At 45.3% G+C, this 19,060-nt stretch overlaps 1 protein-coding gene across 5 annotated transcripts in view; it reads right to left on the bottom strand.

The window, feature by feature from the left end:
• Positions 1-19,060, bottom strand: part of MGAT5 (alpha-1,6-mannosylglycoprotein 6-beta-N-acetylglucosaminyltransferase) — a 330,917-nt gene that overhangs the window by 81,526 nt on the left and 230,331 nt on the right. For all 5 annotated transcript variants that reach the window (XM_070240751.1, XM_014732437.3, XM_070240750.1 and 2 more), the window contains one exon: positions 11,689-11,822. In XM_070240751.1, coding sequence (XP_070096852.1) covers positions 11,689-11,822 — 134 coding nt within the window. The remainder of the gene's footprint in view (positions 1-11,688; positions 11,823-19,060) is intronic.

Genomic DNA, 19,060 nt, shown 5'->3' with positions numbered 1-19,060 from the left:
CAGGAAGCACAGGCCTGCAGCACAGGATGCAAGCTGGTAAAACAAGGGCAGAAGTGTCTTCTACAGCATAGGGTGGTTGTTGGTGACATGCAGGCCACACACGATGCATGCAAAGGAAGCAGTTAAGGTTTCTCTGATCTAGGAAAACTGGTGACTACCTAGTACAGTGTTTCTCAAACAAAAAGAACCAGCTGGAGTGCTTGTGGAACATACATATACCCAAGTCCCTTACCCGGAGATTCCGATTATTGGAGGGGCCTTGGCATCTGGATGGTTAACCAGTTCCCAGGTGGAACTTATGATCAGGCAACATACGATCAGGAACTTATGATCTGATTAACAATAACCTGGATTCTAAGCACCAACGTAAGCTTTTCTGCCTTTCCTTGGAACAAAGGCTGGAAATCAATTTAGCAAAAACCTCATAAATGAATGCGACTCCAAAGGTCCATGTCAGGTTCCTGCATGGACCCACAACAGAGCTCCTGCTTGAAACCAGAGTCACGAGAGGCTCCATCAGTTGGGTTCTAAGGAGAGGTTTTCACTCGTAGGTGGGAAGAAGGCTGAAGACTTGATTACATTACACAAGAGCAGTAAGCCACAGGCTCCAAGTCCCAGCTACGGGGTCGACTGCCATGCATTCTTTCCATCCACCCCAATCGCCAACCCAAAGGAGAAGACTTAGTTTCAACCACAAGCTAACCTGGCAGAAGCAGCCCTGGCAGTCCACATCAGGGCTGGAAAGTGCTCACTGGCTGGGCTCTGACAAGAAGAAAAAACTCGAAGTCTAACATACAGATTTCAAGACCCTGGGGCTGCTGCTGGAGCTGCTGCATGCTGAAAAACAGGCCTTGGTCTTCCTCCCCACCCACCCTTATGCCTCAAAACTTGAGAAACTTCCAAAAAGGCCATTCAAAGGATGACTTGGCCCGGATGAAACACAGAATTCATTATTCCATTCGAAGTTCCTTTTGTAACTTCACCCTCTCAGAAGAAACTATTTTTGGGTTCTTCCTGGTGGCTTCTTTTCCTGGCTTCCCTAGCGTAAGGTCACAAACCCAAACACATCCTAGGGCCAAACGGGTCACAGAGGGTAGAGAAGGCCCCACAAGGACTGTCATCCCTGGAACAACCCCTAACCCATACGTGGAGGCAGCCACTACTCAGCTCCAGCCAATCTTTGGAATGAGAGGAATGAAAGTCCAATTTGCCACACCATCTACATTTTCAAGAGAAGATGGGAATTCTGGCTTTTCAGGTGAACCTTCCCAAATGGCAAATTTCCCAATTTAAAAAATATTGCACAGGCTAAACACAAATGTCTGTGAGTTAGATCGGTCTATGGGGTCCAAGGCTGCCTCTGTTGCTTTAGGCATAAAGCTGTGCATCGACAAAAGAAGAGTCAACTGGACAACGTGTTTTCTTGATACCACCAGCCTGTGGATAAGCTCTTCTCCTTGGAGCGTTCCCTCCTGTCTCCCTGCCTTTTGCCCCTTTCCACCTGCAGTCTGCAAACACAGACTCTCTGGGTTGGCAGTGCCCTTCCCATTCAGGCAGTCCAATATCCCCCTGGCATGAGTGACAGCACTCTCAAAGCCCTGCCAACGTCCCTTCAGCCAACAGCGACAGGGGGTTAACGGCTTCCCAGGTAGCTGGCCTCCTCTTTGGACAGGGCTGACGGTTGAATTATGCTTCATCTGATACTCCTGGAAAGCTCAGGAAGTACCCTAGCAGCCTATTTTCTGTCTTTTGGTGGGTCGTCCAGGACAAATCTGATTCCTCATTTGTATGCCGCCCATTCAGAGTCCTCACCCACCCATGTAGCCTCAATCAAGCCTTTTTTTCCAGGCCAGACATGCTGGTTTCCTCAATCAGTCTTCATAAAGCATGACTCTGAGCCTCCCCATATTTTACTCCTTCCAATCAAAAGGCTCTAATTTGTCTGGATAGTATGAATAATAGCAAAAACTAACATAGAAATTAATGAATACCAGGCATTCTTCGAAAAGCTTTATATTCCTTAACTCCTGTGATCTTCCTAAGAACTCTAATGTAGATGCTATTATTACCACTCATTTTACGGAGGAGAGAACAGAGGCACAGAGAGCGTAAGGTACTTGCCTGCAACCACACAGCTGATCAGTGTAGAGCAAGGAGCAAACCCCACCAATCTGACTCCATGCTCCAGTCCATGCTCTTAGCACTCCAGGTCTCCAGGTGGGCTCACCAGTGCAGAGAAAGGAAGGCCACCAACACACCCTAGCGTTAATAGGGACTGACTCGTGCTAGGTGCTCTTAAATGGATGGGAACCACCAGCTCTTCATTCCGTATCTTATGCCTCTGCTGAAGGTCCATTATCAACTCTTGGCACCTCCCTACACTGTTGACTCATGTGAGCTCACTCTCAATGAATCCCTTAAATCTCTTTTACACACACGGGTGCTAAGTCCCAGCAACCCCATCTTTTCCTCAGGCAGTTGGTTTTATGGACTCTGTGCCTGGCCTGGCCTAATTTTCATCCCTCTGCCCTATTTCTGACGGCCCATAAAGTTGTCCTGTAGCCTATCTTCTCTGTGCCCTCACTGTAGAAAGAATTGGAGAAGGCAAGGAGGAGTTTAGATTATAGAATCATGGAACTCTGGGGACCAAAATAAAAGAACATCCAGTCCTCTGCCTCATTTTACAGATGAGAAAAGGGAGACCCAGAGGGCAAATGAATTCCGAGGACAAGCAGCCAGCAAGTAGTGCAGCTGAAATTAGAATCTGGGCGTCTGCTTTCCCACCCCTGGCTCCTCCAACTGCTCCAGTCTGTCTCCACTCAGAGTTTCCGGGATTAGACAGAAGTACAATAAGGAGAATGTGTTTTCTCTGCCAATCAACAAGGAAACATCAATGGGTTTAAGATGACAGCAGGAAGCTTGCGGAAACAGGGAACAGACCACAAGGATGAGATAGGGAAAAAGGCCGCCCAAGGATTCTCTGAGCTCCAAATTCAGGGTTCATTCCTGCACACATTTGCTCATCACACACTGATATGCTTACAGCGGATGCTACACAGGGTTAGGTTAGAGTCAGCAGGCAGCCAGCACTATTTTTGAAAAGTTCCTAAGTCTCTTGGACCGTAGCCCTTGGAATCTTAAAAGCCAATGATTCATTTCTGATGTTTCTCTTTGCATCTGGTTTCTCTTCTCTGTTCCTTCCCCCTCCCCCAAAGCTTGCACTTGAATTTGGGGACAAGGCTCTTCCATGTGACTGCACCTTATTGTGAGCCAGGCAACACAACATGCACAGGTGACTGAGGCTAGGTGAGTGGCTGCCCTGGAGGGGCTCCCATCCCCACTGGGACACAGACCATCTCTTCCCTGAGGAACAGTAATCTGCTCCCTGCCTCTGGCAAGTGTGGCCTCTAAGGGACCACGACAAGGTCTTTCCTGATTGACTTTGCCGCCAAGGGGAATAAACGGGGAGATCCAGGGAGGCTTCTGAATGCTCTTCTGGTTGGAAGCAGAACCAAGAGCTGTGATCACATTACATTTTCCAGCAAATTCAACAAAACTGATTCCAATTTCATTATTTCAAAATTTATGCCAATTTGACTTAAGGTTTAAATTTATCTCGTTTATCTCCACGTTATGTGGGAAGAAACATCTGGCCAAGTAGATCAAAGAACAAATAGGAAGATAAGGTTAACCTACTTACAAAAATGTGTTCTTTTCAAGGATTTCAGTACATTCTTTAATTACAATGGTCTTTGGTAATTCATTAAAACAATACACTAAGAGCAGTTAATTCCTATTACGGAATAAAATGGCATGTCGCCAAACTACTCCCGTTTCCAATTTTGTATTAATTTAAACTAGGCCCAAGTCAACCAAATTAGTGAGCTAGATAATTGCGTGGTTTTTAGAATGGGATTCTACCTCAGACACAGAGGTCACCTAGTCTAGAGACTTCATAAGGTCTCTGCCACAGAGTCTTTTGTTTTGATGTTGGTATTTTTTTTTTTTTAAAGACTTTCAAAATGTAAAAACCATTTTTAGCTGGCAGACCATAGGTGAGATTTGGCCCACAGGTCACTGTTTGCCAACTTTAATTTATTTTTAACAGCTTTATTGAGATATAATTGGCATATAATAAACTGCACATATCTGAAGTGTACAATTTTATAAGTCTTGACATACGGACAGACCATGAACCTACCAGCACACTTCGGGTACACATGAGGGCACATTATTGGAAAAGACAGTAATGCTGGGAAAAGTGGAAGGCAGCAAGCAAAGAGGAAGACCAAATATGAGATAGATCAACTCCATAAAGGAAGCCACAGGCATGAGTCCACAGGAGCTGAGTAGAGCTGCTGAGGACAGGACACTGTGGGCATCACTCACTCATAGGGTCTCCAGGAGTCAGAGCCAACTTGACAGCATATAACAACAATCACCACAATCAAGACAGTGAACATGCCCACCCCCTCCCCAGGCAACCACCCACCTGTCTTCTGTCACTCCGGGTTAGTTTTCACTTCCTAGAGTTTTTTGTACATAGAGTCATACAGTAAAGACTGTTTACGTTTGGTTCTTCCACTCAGCATGACTATTTTGAGGTCCACCATGTGGTCGTGTATATCAGTAATTCATACCTTTACCTTCATTCACACAAGTGAGGAAACTGAGGCTGGAGGTGCCTGCCCCAAATCCCACAGAGGACAGTAGAGCTGGCCCAGAGACAGGCCCCCGGTCTCCCTGTGCAGCCTTCTCTTCCCAAGTCATCTCATTGCTAATCTCACCAGGGGTTTTAAAAACCTTTCGAAACCTTTATGTGGTCTGCAGAATTTGTACAGGTCTTGCTCCACTCCTTTTCCTTCAAATCCCTTATTCCAGTGTCCCTTGGATCAGAGAGCACAGGGCGATACCCAGAGCAAAACGCATTCCAAGTTGTATCCCCAGGTTCCCCGGACAAATCGGTCTTAGAGGAAACCAAACAGAAACTGATGCATTCATCCAGTAGTTACTGAGCACCTACCCTGTGCCAGGCACTCCGTGTTGCGTAAAATAAAATCAATAATGATTTCTATCCTGAAAGAGCTTACAGACTAGCAATTAAGGAAAGATTGACAAAAGAAACATAAGCACATGATCACAAAATGACTAAAATTACGTATAGGGAAGGAGGAAGATGCTGTGATAGCAATGGGGAGGGCTGACATCTGGTTCAGGGCATGCATGTGGGACAGGGTGACCCTAGGAGGCTAGGGCTGCGCAAGCCAGGCCAGAAAGCAGCCATTACAGAGGCCGAGCCCCCGGGTGGAAGGAGTGGTGTGTGGCACCCTGTGTAGCCAGAGCCTGGGGAGCGAGGGAGAGTGGTGGGTGCAGAGCAGATATGGCTTGTTTGCAGAGTGCCTTGCTAACCACCCGGCCAAGACTGGATTTCACCGTATATGTAATGTGCTCTAAGTTTAAAACGAAGCCATGGGGGGGGTTTTGAGACCAGGAGTAACGAAGTCCAATTTACAGTTTTAAAAAGATCACTCTGGCTGCTGCTGTGTGGAGAACGGATTAACAAGGGCAGGAAGTCAGGGACGGAGAGAAGGGAAAGGATGCATCACATTTCTGGAAGGTCTGCTGCCCGACTTCTTAGGCCTGTGGGTACGGGACTCCGTGTCCTTTTAGGGGCTGCTTTAAAACCACAGTCTTCGACGTCTAGATAAAAAGGAGCTTTCCAGTTTCAGTTGAGACTGGTTGACTTTGGATGCTGCCAGGCAGACTAGGGCTGGGGCAAGCCAGGCCCTTGGGGTCTGGAGCCAGAAACAGTTTGAACTGCTCAAATAAGGCGTTTTCACTCTGCAGAACTGGCTGCAAGACAGTTGCTGACTTCCCCGTTTATGTGGTGAGCTGCCAGGGGCAACGTTTTACCTGCTATGCTAACATTTGCCCAGGGCTCCTGCTGCACACGTAAGTCACTCATGCAGATCTTGCTTCCCAGCTTCTGAATTCGGCTCTCACCACGGACTCACACTCCAGGGTCGGGCAGAGAAACAGCTCCTCAAGCATGGGGCAGCAGGAAGGCAAGTCCCCAAGAGGGGAGGTCAGCATCTTGATCCTGGTTCTGGACCTGTCAAGTCACGTGCTGTAGGACCTTGGCCAAGTCACTCCATCTCCTTGAGCCAGTTCCTCTATGAACCAGGATGGTGAAGGAGGGTAACAGCTGTCCTCCCTTGCTCTGAGGGAATCGCGTGCACCTGCTTAAATGATGGCTCAGAGAAGTGTGAACACTGCACTAAATAAGGCCTTCTTTTATTACCAATGTGTTAGTCATTGAATAAGTGGTAGCCTTTGCTGAGGGCCTGCTAAGAGATGCCAAGCTCAGGGCCTGGGGCTCTGTTTTCAGAGCAACAGAGATTTCAGTAAAGTCACACTTGATTTTCCATGGATTGCTCATCCATCAGCCTCAATTACACAGAACATAATCAAGAACGCTGAAACAAGCTAAAAGGACTCCTGATGATCCATCCCAGGGACTGTTGGCCAAATGTGTCCTCCAAGAGAGACTTGGCTTACTTGGGATATGGTGTAGCTCAGGAGTAGGCAAACTTTTTCTGTAAAGGGCCAGATACTAAATACTTAAGGCTTTGCTGGTCATAGACTCTCTGTAACAACTCTGCCATTTTAATGCAAAAGCAGTCATAGGTAACGAACAGGGGTGCTTATATTCCATTAAAACTTTATGTACAAAAAAGAAGTTTGGCCCAAGGGCCAGAGTTTGCCAACCCCTGAAAATTTGAATCTGAATATCTTTGGACAGGCTTGTATTTGCCAGTTCCTCACAAGCTCTACTCCCCATCTCACACCCCCATCAGTTCTCACTATGATTCCTATCTGACCCCAATATTGATATTAGTAAGAGCAACAAACATTTATTTAGACTTACTGTGTTCCAGGCCCTATTCTAAGAACTGGACATGTATTAACTCATTTAATCACTACAGAAACTCTATTATCATCCCCATGAAAAACGAGGCCAAGTGAAGTTAAATAACTTGCCCAAGATCAGGCCGCTGGTGGCAAAGGCAGGACTGGAATCCAGCTGTCTGGCTCTGATTCTGTGCTCTCGATCGCTATGCCGCTCTGCCCAGCAGCTCCCGACTGCACAAACCAGGACAGCAGATGACGTGGAAGACTCGGGGCACCTCTCACCTCCTCTCAGAGCCCACACGTTACCCCACTCTACAGGGCCAGGCACCCGAGACTAGAAGTAGCAAGGCCTGCAAATGTACTTAGTAGAACATGAGATTGGGAGGTGACTGGAATCAGGCACCAACAGTAGTACACAGAGACACGATAGCTGGCAGTCTGACAGGAGCAGCAGGAGTGAAAAGTAGCGAGAAAAAATTATTTATTCACTGATGAGTCAGCTACTCAGCGCCAAGCACTCTCCACGATCCCAAACATCCCAAGGCCTTGTTACTCAAAGTGCTTTTATCAACAGCTCATCAGCATCACCTGGGTGCTTGCAGAAATGCAGAGTCTCCAGCCACATCCAGAGGGTCTGAATCAGAATCAGCATTTTAGCAGGTCCCAGGTGATCCCCATGCACTCTTCAGGCTGAGAAGCCCTGCTCTATGTGGGAATTGTTACTGGTCCCACTTCAAAGGCCAGGAACCCAAGGCTCAAAACAGTGCTTGACCTCACAAGCTCATGAGTTGCAGGCTCAAGCCTGAACCCCAGTTTGTGGTTTGGAGGCTACGGTCATTCCCCCGAGGTACTCAAAGCAAAGCCTTCAGGACATACACCTCAGCAGCAAATGTGCATCAGGACATACTAACTGCATCAGGGTGGGCTCACGAATAAGTAAAATCTGACCCTGCATCGTGAACAGTCACGCCCAGGATAGTATTTTTTAAAGAAACTTGGAAATGATATAGTTAAGCAAGACTTCAATTAATTTCAATTTCCACAATTTTCAATATCTCTTCTTTGTACAAAATTGACTAATTTTTCATTCCCTGATGACTTTAGGTAACAGGATGTTGAAGGACTTTGAAGTCGGCCACACTGGACAGACTTCTCTTCCTTTTCTAGGCACATGTGTTAGCTGGAGCCAATGCCCCAGAGGCAGAAGTCAAGAACCTAGAAAAATGGGTTCTTGGGCTAAGAAAGAGATTTGTACTTGGGATTAGACTGTAAGAAGTCTCATTTGATGCTAAGGGGCTTGGGCTGAGATGCTTCCTGAGTTGAAGTTCAGGATTCTGGAGTCAGACAACAAGGTCTCCTCCCTCCCACCCATCTCTCCACCATGTCCTATAGCATCAGGACAAGACTGCAGGGTGCCTCAGCCGTGAAGTGGAGGCCAGAGGGTGGCATTAAGGAGGTAGCCTGTTCCTCCTAGTGTCTATTTAACAGACTGTCTTTCTTGCTAGGCATTTGGAACACAGGGAAGACACATATGTTTTAGTAGATATCCTTGATTTGAATATAAGGAGCAGAAAACATTCAGGATCCTGCAAGGGAACGCTGTGATAAAAGGATATATGATCCGGAAAAAAAAAGCTTCCAGGAACTCCAGCAGCTACTTTTTCTTTCTCTCCAGGTTGCATGGGTTGTTTCCGTCTGTCTGCCTGTCTTCCTACCTGGCCCGTGCAAAGCCCCTCACATCGCTTGCAGTGGCACCTCTCCTCTCTGCAGCTCTGCTCAATTATCCTCTCAACACAACAACCCTCTCCCTTTCCAGATCAGTCCTGCTTCCTCATCAATAGACTCCAGGAAGCCTTCTGCCTTGCCCTCATCGCAACTCTGGGCATAGCCTTTTAATTTCTGACCCTTTGGCTCACTGTCACTGTCCTTCTGTTTTCCAGTGGGAGTGAAGAATCTCATTGATCCAGCTTGGCTTTCTGAGGCAGAATCACAGTTGCCAACCACCAATGTGCTGGACTGCCTTGGGTCAGAGAGACAATCCCCCAGGCCAATCAGTCACGGGCGGAGGGGTCACGTGGTGGCACTCCCCACGCAAGTGCACCAGCAGGTGGGGAGAGTCCCACAAAAGGCGGGAAGGATGGTGGAGTAGGATTGACAGCACAGCAGTATCTGCAGAGTTTCAGTGAGTCCTAGAATCTGAGGGTGAGGGAGGACCTCCCACATCATTTGGTCCACATGCCCCGACTGCAGTCCTGGTCCTCCCAGGACTGACAGTGTCACTGCCCTCCTAGAGATCTCTGAGACAAAGGAGGTGGGGTGTGGGGAGGAGATGGGGCCAGGGATGGGAAAAGTGACTTACAAAACTTCCTGCTGTTTATGGTCGGTGTTGCTGCAACTATTGCACTGTTTTCCACGCACTTTCACTAGATACTATGGGACAGAGACCCTTTGGAAAAAGAAACTAAACTTTCACATTCTGTGCTGAGTTCAAAACTTTGAGACGATGCCCTGAATTTATGTGAAAACTTTACAGTATTTTTCATCTTTTTGAACCTTATCAAAGAATACTGGGTAATAATGAGGTAATAAAATTGAAATAACCCCCCAGGTTTTTGGTATTGAGACCAAGTCTCATGCAGACACAATGCCATTCAGCCTATTGTAATACTTGGGCGACACATCGTAAGAGGAAGGCTGGATCATCTGTGGAGTTTCAGGATTTGCAAATCATGCTCCAATTCACCTGGGCCAAGATGGTTAACACTGTTGGGATTCTGACTGGCATCAAGGAAATCATCCTTTTAGTGGCAGTATTACTTCATCCAAAAAAAAAAAGGTGACCAAAATGCTTTCAGAACCAATTTATCATTTTGTTTTTCTAAAGAAACTGAAAACGGAGGAAGCTACACTTGGTTCTAAAACAGAAGTGATGTAAGTCCAAGGTCAAGTCCACGTTGACAAGCCAACTATTTTCTTCAAGCCGGTACAGAGGGGAGAAGGGAGTTACACCTTTTTTTATTTTTTTAATTTTTGGTGAGGAAGATTGGCCCTGAGCTAACATCTGTTGCCAATCTGCCTCTATTTTATAGGTGGGATGCCACCACAGCATGGCTTGATGAGTGGTGTGTAGATCCATGCCTGGGATCCAAACCTGCCAACCCTGGGCCATGGAAGTGGAGTGCCTGAACTTAACCACTATGCCACCAGGCCGGCCTGAACATCTTTTTTTAAAGAGCCAGCGTCTTCCTAAAACCAGTGCCAGGACCCACGCATTTCACAGCCCAGCTGAGAATGAGCACACCCAATGTGTCCTTGTTCACCCAAGTTCAGCTGAAAGTCAGCTGAAAAATGCTCTGCTAACACAAAGCAGATTTTGATTCAAAGGAAGCAAAGATGCATAAATTCATGGGAACCTCTTAAATAACCATTTACAATCTTGACTGATTTTATTTTACTTGAGAGGAGAAAATGTGGAATGATATATGTAGATAATAAATCTTCTTTACCAGCCCAGGTTTCTCAACCTCGGCATTACAGATATCTTGTGCCAGGTAACTCTTGGTGTGGAGCTGTCCTCTGCACTACTGGATGCTTACTTAGCAGCATCCCTGACCTCTACTCACTAGAGGTCAGTGGTACCTCCCCCATCAGTCATGACAACCAAAATTGTCTCTAGACATTGCCAAATGTCCCCTGGGGGGTGAAACTGCCCACAGCTGACAAACACTGTACTAAACTAAGACAAAATTCTAGCTGTTTAAAGCAAAGACAGTTATCTGGAATTAAATCGGCTTTTTCTTTTCTGAACATGGGATCAGAAAACCAACAGCAGGGAACTCCTCACCCTGTACAGCACCTGTGCTCCCTCGGTGGTCGGATCTCTAACTTCCTCAATAAGGGAGATGTATTAACATGAACCCACAGTTCCTGATCATTCCGGAAAGCGATTAACTTTTACGTTTAGGAAGAGGTATGTTTTGAAGCCCTGGAGACCATTCCATCCTATACAAACGTGTCCTGAAAAATTTACGACATTTGCATACTAAGGCGGACTTCCCGTATAAAAAGATTTGCATGTCGTGTCAATAGATCCTACTCTAATCCGGTTCCTCTTCAGTTGCACCCTCCCGGATGCACTCTGCATATTATCCAGGAGGGCCAAAGGGACCTTTAGGACCCAACAGCCCAACAATTTCGGAAAACCTGGCTCAGGCTGCACCAAGAATGTCATTTGGTCCAAGATGTCCCTGAGCAAAGTGCCCACAATCGGCCCCAGCAGGGACGTCCCTTTCCCCGTTGAATACTGACCACTGTGAGTGCTGACCACAGCCAAGAGGACAGGAAGGCCACTGCACTCCCCTGGCAAAGCGAGCTGTCAACCTTTACACCCCTCTGCCAGAAGGCAGAGGCAAAGAGTCACTTGGTAAAGGGTCTCTCTGTGCAATGTCTTGCTCCAGAAAGATATCCAGCCCCTGTGGGGCCCTGGCTTTCAGAAGCAAGTACAGAATGTGAAAGAAACTGTAATGTGTTATTTCACACATGCAAAGAGTAAAGGGCTTTGTCATGCAGCCATCATATGGATGAGCAGGTACAGCCCTTATTTGATACCCAAATGCTGAGCAACCAAATCCTCGAATATTCTTGTTTACTTCTAAGCAGATCCTATTAAGCCCTGGGCACTTGGCTTGATTACTCCCTGGATCAAAGTTAAATTAAATTACCCAACAAGCTTCTTTCCAGAGAGAGACACACACACATGCACACAGACTGACTCACCTTCCAGAAGCTATCCACTTTGCCATACACAAGGGACTGGTTCTGCCTTTTGATTTCGTTAATGTGGTGGATGTCGCTGGAGTTCAGGTGCTGCTCCACCACAAACCCCAGAAAGCTGTTGTCTGGGGTATGAGCTGATGTGGAAGGGAAAGGACAGGGCAGTTAGGATGTCATCAGCGAGAAGAAACAACAGTAATTACAAATTTAATACAAGCCATCTCAGACACAATTAAATGTTTTCACTTTAATCTGTTGTTCCTTACCTGGGAGGGGCGAGGGACTGCCTGCTCCCACATATCCCCAGTAAAACCTTCACGTGAGAATAATTCCAGGATGGATTACCAAATCCTGCTCTTTTTAGCAGAAAATACATCTGTCTGAAAATCACTCAGCTGCGCGCTCTCCCCCTTCCTGTTGCCTCAGCACAAGGCTACTGCCTCCTGACAGAAATGTCCTCACCCAGGTTGTACCAACTAAAGGACAGAAATTTCTAGGGAGCAAGGCTGAATCAATGGTTCTCGGCAGGGCTAGGGGTCCCAGACAACCCGATCCGACGCCAGCTGTGTTCAACTGTCCAGCTGGGTAAAAGGGGATGTGGGGGCAAAACCAAGCAACATCACCCCAACCTTGCATGTCCTCTAAGAATCACTCACTAATGAAAGATGTCATTATGGGGCTATGCTGAAGGGATAGAAGGAAGACAGAATAAAAGGTGAGGCTCACTGGGATGGAAACCAACCCCAAAAGTCAACCACCCCCAAAGGTCAACTACCCCAAGGAACGCTATCTAGTCTACAGAAGAGACTTTTCTGGAAGAGAAAAAGCATTTTCCTCTGGATCTCTCTCATCATTTGAGTTCTACATCTTCCCCATTTTGATGCCTGACCAAGGGGGAAAGCGATCCCACACCCTCCCCAAACATGTGTCACTTGTGCCTATTAATTTTCAAAGGAATTTCACCAGAAGGCAACACTCAAAAACCCTGCTCTCCAATACATTCATTCTGTCCAGAGAAATCTGTTTTTCAGATGACCCTGCAGAGGCCCCACAATATTAAATGAAGCAACTGCTCTGCTTGACTCTGACCTGAACAGAACAGCTATAAATAACTTAAAATGAAAGATACTCCATATTCAGTGAAATCCACACACTGCAGCTTCAACCATAGTCATTCACAGGGTGGTCAACAAACGCAGAAGTTGGTTCCTTTGTCTTGTTCTGGTTTTTTCGGGACTCAGGAGCCCTTTCCCAGGCAGGAAGCAGGCCCAGAAGCCCTTTAAGTTGGGCAGGGGTGGGTCTGCAGCAAAGGCCTAAGGATCTGAAGCCCTGGGCCCGCTCTCATACGCCCCACACGAAGATGAACAAGGCAACCCGGCAGAGCGCTGTGAACTGTGGAGATGAATGAGCTGCATAAATACTGTGTTATCACCATCAGTCTCCCAGGCTTTTGCCTAATGGGGGTGACAGAATGAGGAGATAATAGGGTTGTGACTGGGGAGTTGTGCTCGGCCTGGCCAATCTGTTATTTCATTTCTGCATTTTTGAACAAGTGCCCAGAGGCAATGGCAATGGCTGCAGTTTGCTGGAAAGTAAATTACTGAATAAATTCTACTGCCAACAAGAGGCAGTAGTTGCTTTTTTTTTTTCCTTTTTGAGGAGCTGTGGGGGAGGGGATTTGAAGGACTATGGGGGAGGGGAAGACAGCCTGTGTGCATATGACATGTCAATAAGGCAACTTAAAATACTTCTTTGTAAACTTTTGGTTAATAGTAAAAATTCTGAAATAGAATCTGACACTTTAAACTTTGAGATCAGGTTTTTTTTAACCTTCAGAAAATTTCTGTGGTGACTAAAGGTCCATGCTTTGATATTTATCTCTGCAATTCAGTCATCTAGTCCCTATGTGGGCACTTTTTTAAAAAACTAAATAATCTAAGGGCTGGCCGCATGGCCTAGTGGTTACGTTCGCTGTGCTCCGCTTTGACAATGCAGGTTCTGTTCCCAGGTACAGACCTAAACCACTCGTCTGTTAGCGGCCATGCTGTAGTGGCGGCTCACATACAAAAACAGGAAGATTGGCACAGATGTTAGCTCAGGGTAAATCTCCCTCAGATAAAAAAGAAATGCAGGGCTCAGGTCCCATCCCAGAGCTTCTGAATTAAAACCTGCATTTTGGGGCTGGTCTGGTGGTGTAGTGGTTATGTTCGTGCACCCCACTTTGGCTGCCCAGGGCTCATGAGTTTGGATCCCAGGCATGGACCTACACACTGCTCATCAAGCCATGCTGTGGTGGCATCCCACATACAAAATAGAAGACTGGCAATAGATGTTAGCTCAGGGCAGATCTTCCTCACCAAAAAAAAGAAGAAAAAAGTCTATGTTAAAAAAAATAATCAATAACGTAGCATCTAAAACACTTACTAGATCTTACTTCACGTAATAATATACTCAGGTGTAGTCAAAAATAAAATGATAGGGACCAGCCCAGTGGCACAGCAGTTAAGTGCGCACATTCCACTTTGGCAGCCTGGGGTTCGCCAGTTCGGATCCCGACTGCAGACATGGCACTGCTTGGCAAACCATGCTGTGGTAGGCATCCTACATATAAAGCAGAGGAAGATGGGCACAGATGTTAGCTCAGGGCCAGTCTTCCTCAGCAAAAAGAGGAGGATTGGCAGCAGATGTTAGCTCAGGGCTATTCTTCCTCAAAAAAATAAATAAATAAATAAAATAAAATGATAGTCAAACCCAAAAGAAAATGAACTCATATATATATATATATATATTTTTTTTCTGTCAGAGAGTCCCCTAGATTATAGTTGGAACAGTGAGAAGGAGGAGAAGTAAGTTATCTCTTCAAAAGAACTTGTGAGAAATGGCAGGCTTTTGCTGTACATAATTTGGTACTAAATCAGCTCTGACGCTGTATGAAGAACGAATTCCGCATACAAGATCTCCTCTACGTTTTCATCCCAACACTTCATGTTAACTCCTCTCTATCATCTGGAGATGTTAACTCGGGGATCGACAACCTGCAAGGACGGCTGAAGGACCTTAGATGAGACTTAAGGAGAAATGACGGCCGTGCTTAGAAAGAACACCACATTTCATGAACACCTACCAGACCCTCCGTACTTCTTCCCAAGAACCACGGAACCTGTCACAGGACACTGAGCAGCCGCAACAGGAGGGGTTGCTCCGCTGTGACTCACCCACAGGACACTGGGAAGTAACCACGGGCCCGGTGTGGACTGCTTCCAAGGGGCTGGTCAGCAGCTGGGTGCCTGCCTGGCCATCCTCACGGAGCACCCTGGTCTGAACACAAGTGTTCCTCAAGTTGCTTATAATAACTCAAAAGCCACAAGCACAGCCTGATGCTATCTGACATGACCTTTCTGTGGAGATCCAACCTCAGACCAAGCTTTCTCTTTTCGTTCTGCCTCATGATGGGAACACAGACTATAGCTGTGTTGGGAGGAGTTATTTACATTTCAAGGTAAATCAAAGAAACCCCATCATAAATGAGACACAGGAAATCCTGTACTTTGGGAAATCACTCTGTCCCAGGAGATAAACAAAAACGATTTTTAAGAAATGGTTGATGTTCGAATTCTGACTACGTCCTGAGTTCTAAGTGCTTCATAGTGACTATTTCATATTATCTTCATGACAATCTAATAATATGTTTGCACAGATGAGAAAAGAGGAAAAGAGAGAGAGAGAGTTACTTAAACTACCAAGTCTACACACTACAGAATGACAATGTTGGGATTCAGAGCCAGACCAGCTGGTTCCAGAGCCCAAGGCCCTTAGAGCACGCTAACATTCACCCTTGTAGCCCAAATATTTTATTTTCTGGGCTCTGTGAACTATGGCAGTAAACATCCTTCAGAGGAAAATAATTTTATAAGCTAGACCAAAATACACATGAAAGACCCAGGAAAAAATATACATAGCATTACTTCAGTTTCTTGAGCAACTTATAGTGTATGTATTTGGGATCAAGCTGATTTTTTTACATGCTACAGGTTGGAGGGGACTTGCTAAAAATTAGCAATGGTCTTAAAATAATTTAGGACAAACATTTTATTCAGAAAAGCCTTATTTTAAGCACTTTGGAAGCACTTATTTACAAATGATTACAAATCATCGTAAGTTTCCTGAGCAGATTACAGCGATGACTATTTTTAAGAACCACTGTTAGTTCAGCCTGAATAAGTCATTCAAGGACAAACATTTTAGAGCGTTCTTTCTACACCAGGTCATATGCTAGGTATTGAGGGATTACAGCATAAAGATGAGTTTCTGCCCTCACAGAATTCACCAACTACTCAATAAACGAGGTATGCACTATATCAACCAAGCAGTAATGATGTCCGCTTTTGAAATAGAATTCAAAATTTTTATTAAGTCAAATTTACCTTTCTTTCAATTGTATAAATCTCTGAGGTCTGTTTTTTCTACCACTAAGACCTATATATCTCTAAGTGCAAATATTCATTTTGACAGGTTGTCTGGTGGCCTTTAACCACAGCTGGCCCTACAGTGTTGGGTACCCCCATAGCACCTGGTTCAGTCACCAAGGGCAGAACCCCAGAGTCAGCCTGGGCTCCTCCCTTGGTCCCCATAACCCGTCAGTCAGCACGTCCTGGGGATGTCAGCTTCTCAAAATCCAACAACTCCTTGCCTCCTCTTCATCTTCCTTAGTTCTGGCCTTTCGAGACTTCTGCAATAATAAGATTTTCTTTTCCCTAAATAGAAACAGTTTTATTGGTTTTCCTGATCAAAATAGAAATATATCCCCATGTTGAACTTTTTTCAGACCATAGAGAAAGATATTAAGAAAGATGTCAACCATTATCTTACCACCTGGAAATAACCACTACTAGTGGGCTTTTTTTTCTAGACTTATGGATCTTTTTTATCCTCAAACCAAAATTGGATCCTACTATATCTACTCTTTTGTGTTCTTCTTTTTTCACTTACACAATGTGCCACAGGTATCTTTCCGGGTTAATAACCACAGCTCATCACTGCTTGTCAAAGCAGCACAACACTTCAGTGCCTGAATTCATTCCATCAGCTGGGATGCCCCACGGCTCTGGTCTGCCAGCAGCGCTTTGTGGAACTAACCACACTTCCTCCAGGCCATGCAATTCTGTTCCATTCAGGTGGTAGGGTTGATGCCACTCCTGACTCCTTAGCTCCCCACCAGTTCTCACACGTCCAAGGATAGGCGCATAACCCAGAGCACGCCACCTGACCAAGGTTCATTTGAAAGATGGGTTTATGATCATCCAAGTCCCACCAATCCCAGTTGCTCCAGGATTAGTCAGAGCAACAGTTGAAGTCAATGTCTTTCTGCTACAGTTGCTAAGCTGGCAGGGTGGAAGACTAGAGCTGCAGATGTCATCTGTGTACCCATGTGAGGACAGCCTGCTTGAGAATGATGCCCATCCAGAGACATGCAAAGCCAAGATATGGAGAGAGGGAAGATGTATCCAAGTCCTAAATCCAGCTCTGCCTAAACCTGGTTTCAACAATGCCCAGTGATGACAAGCCAACAAACCCTTGTGACCAAGTCACCATGAGAGAAATCCTGCCTGATACACCCGACCACAAGACATTTAGGACGTTTCCAATTCTTGACTATCCAAATGAACAAATACCATATATCATCACACCTTCATAAATTCTGCAGTGGATCTCTAAGTAGTCTCCATACCCCCAGGCTTGCCCTTCTTCCTTTCTCTCTGCTCCCCAACGCCAATCCATCCTCTGTTGCTTGACAAGGTATTCTTTGAAACAAATACACAACTATGGCAGTTTCCTGCTGAAAACCTTCAGCTCCTTCAGGATGAAGCAGAGCCCAGCACACCTACCATTCCAGTTTAACCTCAGGTCCCCCGCCCACAGGGACCACTGCTCCATGCTGACCTACTTGGAGTTTCTCAATGCCACGTTTTTTTACCTTATCCCATGCTGGCATACATCTGGCATCTCTCTCAATTCCTCCTCCCTGTAAGTCTCAGCTTCCATCACCTCCCGGTTGAGGGATTCCCTAACTCCCGAAGACTGGGGTAAGGACCTTTCCTCTTAAATCATGAAGAATTAAAGCTCTGATTACACATCACTGTCTCCGCTAATGGACTACATGCTCCTTGAGGACTGAGCCAGGCTACATGTAGTCTCGCACTGCCCAGAGCATGGCACGAATTGAGAAAATATTGAACGCACAATTGATGAAGCCAATGAAGAACACATAATTAACTGGTGTAAATAACTTTGTAGGTAGGTCGACATTACCAGCAGAAGAAGCCATGCGTAAACTACCTCCAGCATCACGCTCTTTGCAAACAAACTCCAAAACCAAAGCCCATTCTTCTTGGGATTCATCATTAGCCAAAGATGCTCACCACTATTCCAGAACCTAGTTCAGGCCTAGAATCCTGTAGGTGTTCAATAAATATTTACTGAATTAATAAATTAACATATCTTTTTATCTAGGTCACAAAGCAGATGTTGGGGAGAAGGCAAACAAATCAGTGATACAGACTTTTAAAATTCTAACATCACAGGCTTTTAAATATCATTCATTCATTTAACATCCAGAACATTCACTGAACACTTACTGTGAGCCAAGCAACAACTTAGGAGCTAGGGACATACCAGTGAACAAGATAAGCATGAATGAAGCTCCCCTCACTGCACTTACATTCAGCTGAAGAAACAGATGGTAAATAAGTAAACAAAAAAGAAAGAAACACAACTGGTTTGGTGACCAATATTGAACTCTAGTTAATGATGTCACGCTGAAACATCTACAGATTAAGTGTTCTTTTATGCAACACAAAATAAAGGGTGGATTGATAGAGAGAAGAAAGAATCAGGACTGATATGTTGTAGAACAAATAAAGCAAACTATTAACTGTAGAGTCTAGGTTGTGGGTTTCTATTGAACATTTCTTTCACCTTTTTTGTATATTTGAAAAATTTTGTTAAAAAATAAGGATGAAAATTGGCTGCTGTCATTCATGGCATTCACAATGTTGACGCTGATTCTGATGATGATGAAACTGACACGATAGAAACAACTTTACTGAGAAATAAAGTTACATCACACAAGAAATAATCTTGGTTTTAAAAACTGTACATACATAGTGATGTCATGCTTTGAATTTTACCAAAACTTGATTTTTTTCCAAATGGTGGCGATACTAAGCTCTGCGAGACAGAGAGGAGACTGGGAAGGCAGGCTAGGGAAACTATTATGTACAGTTGAGTTGAAAAGATGAGTGCCTGAACTGCTGACAGAAGGCACACCAGAGTAAATTTTTCAAGTGTCAAAAAGCAATTTAGAAGAGAGTGGACT

This window comes from Equus caballus, chromosome 18, assembly GCF_041296265.1.
Source record: "Equus caballus isolate H_3958 breed thoroughbred chromosome 18, TB-T2T, whole genome shotgun sequence".
Lineage (NCBI taxonomy): Eukaryota > Metazoa > Chordata > Mammalia > Perissodactyla > Equidae > Equus > Equus caballus.
The sequence above is the reverse complement of the archived record's forward strand: the minus strand, read 5'-3'. Positions and strand labels throughout refer to the sequence as shown.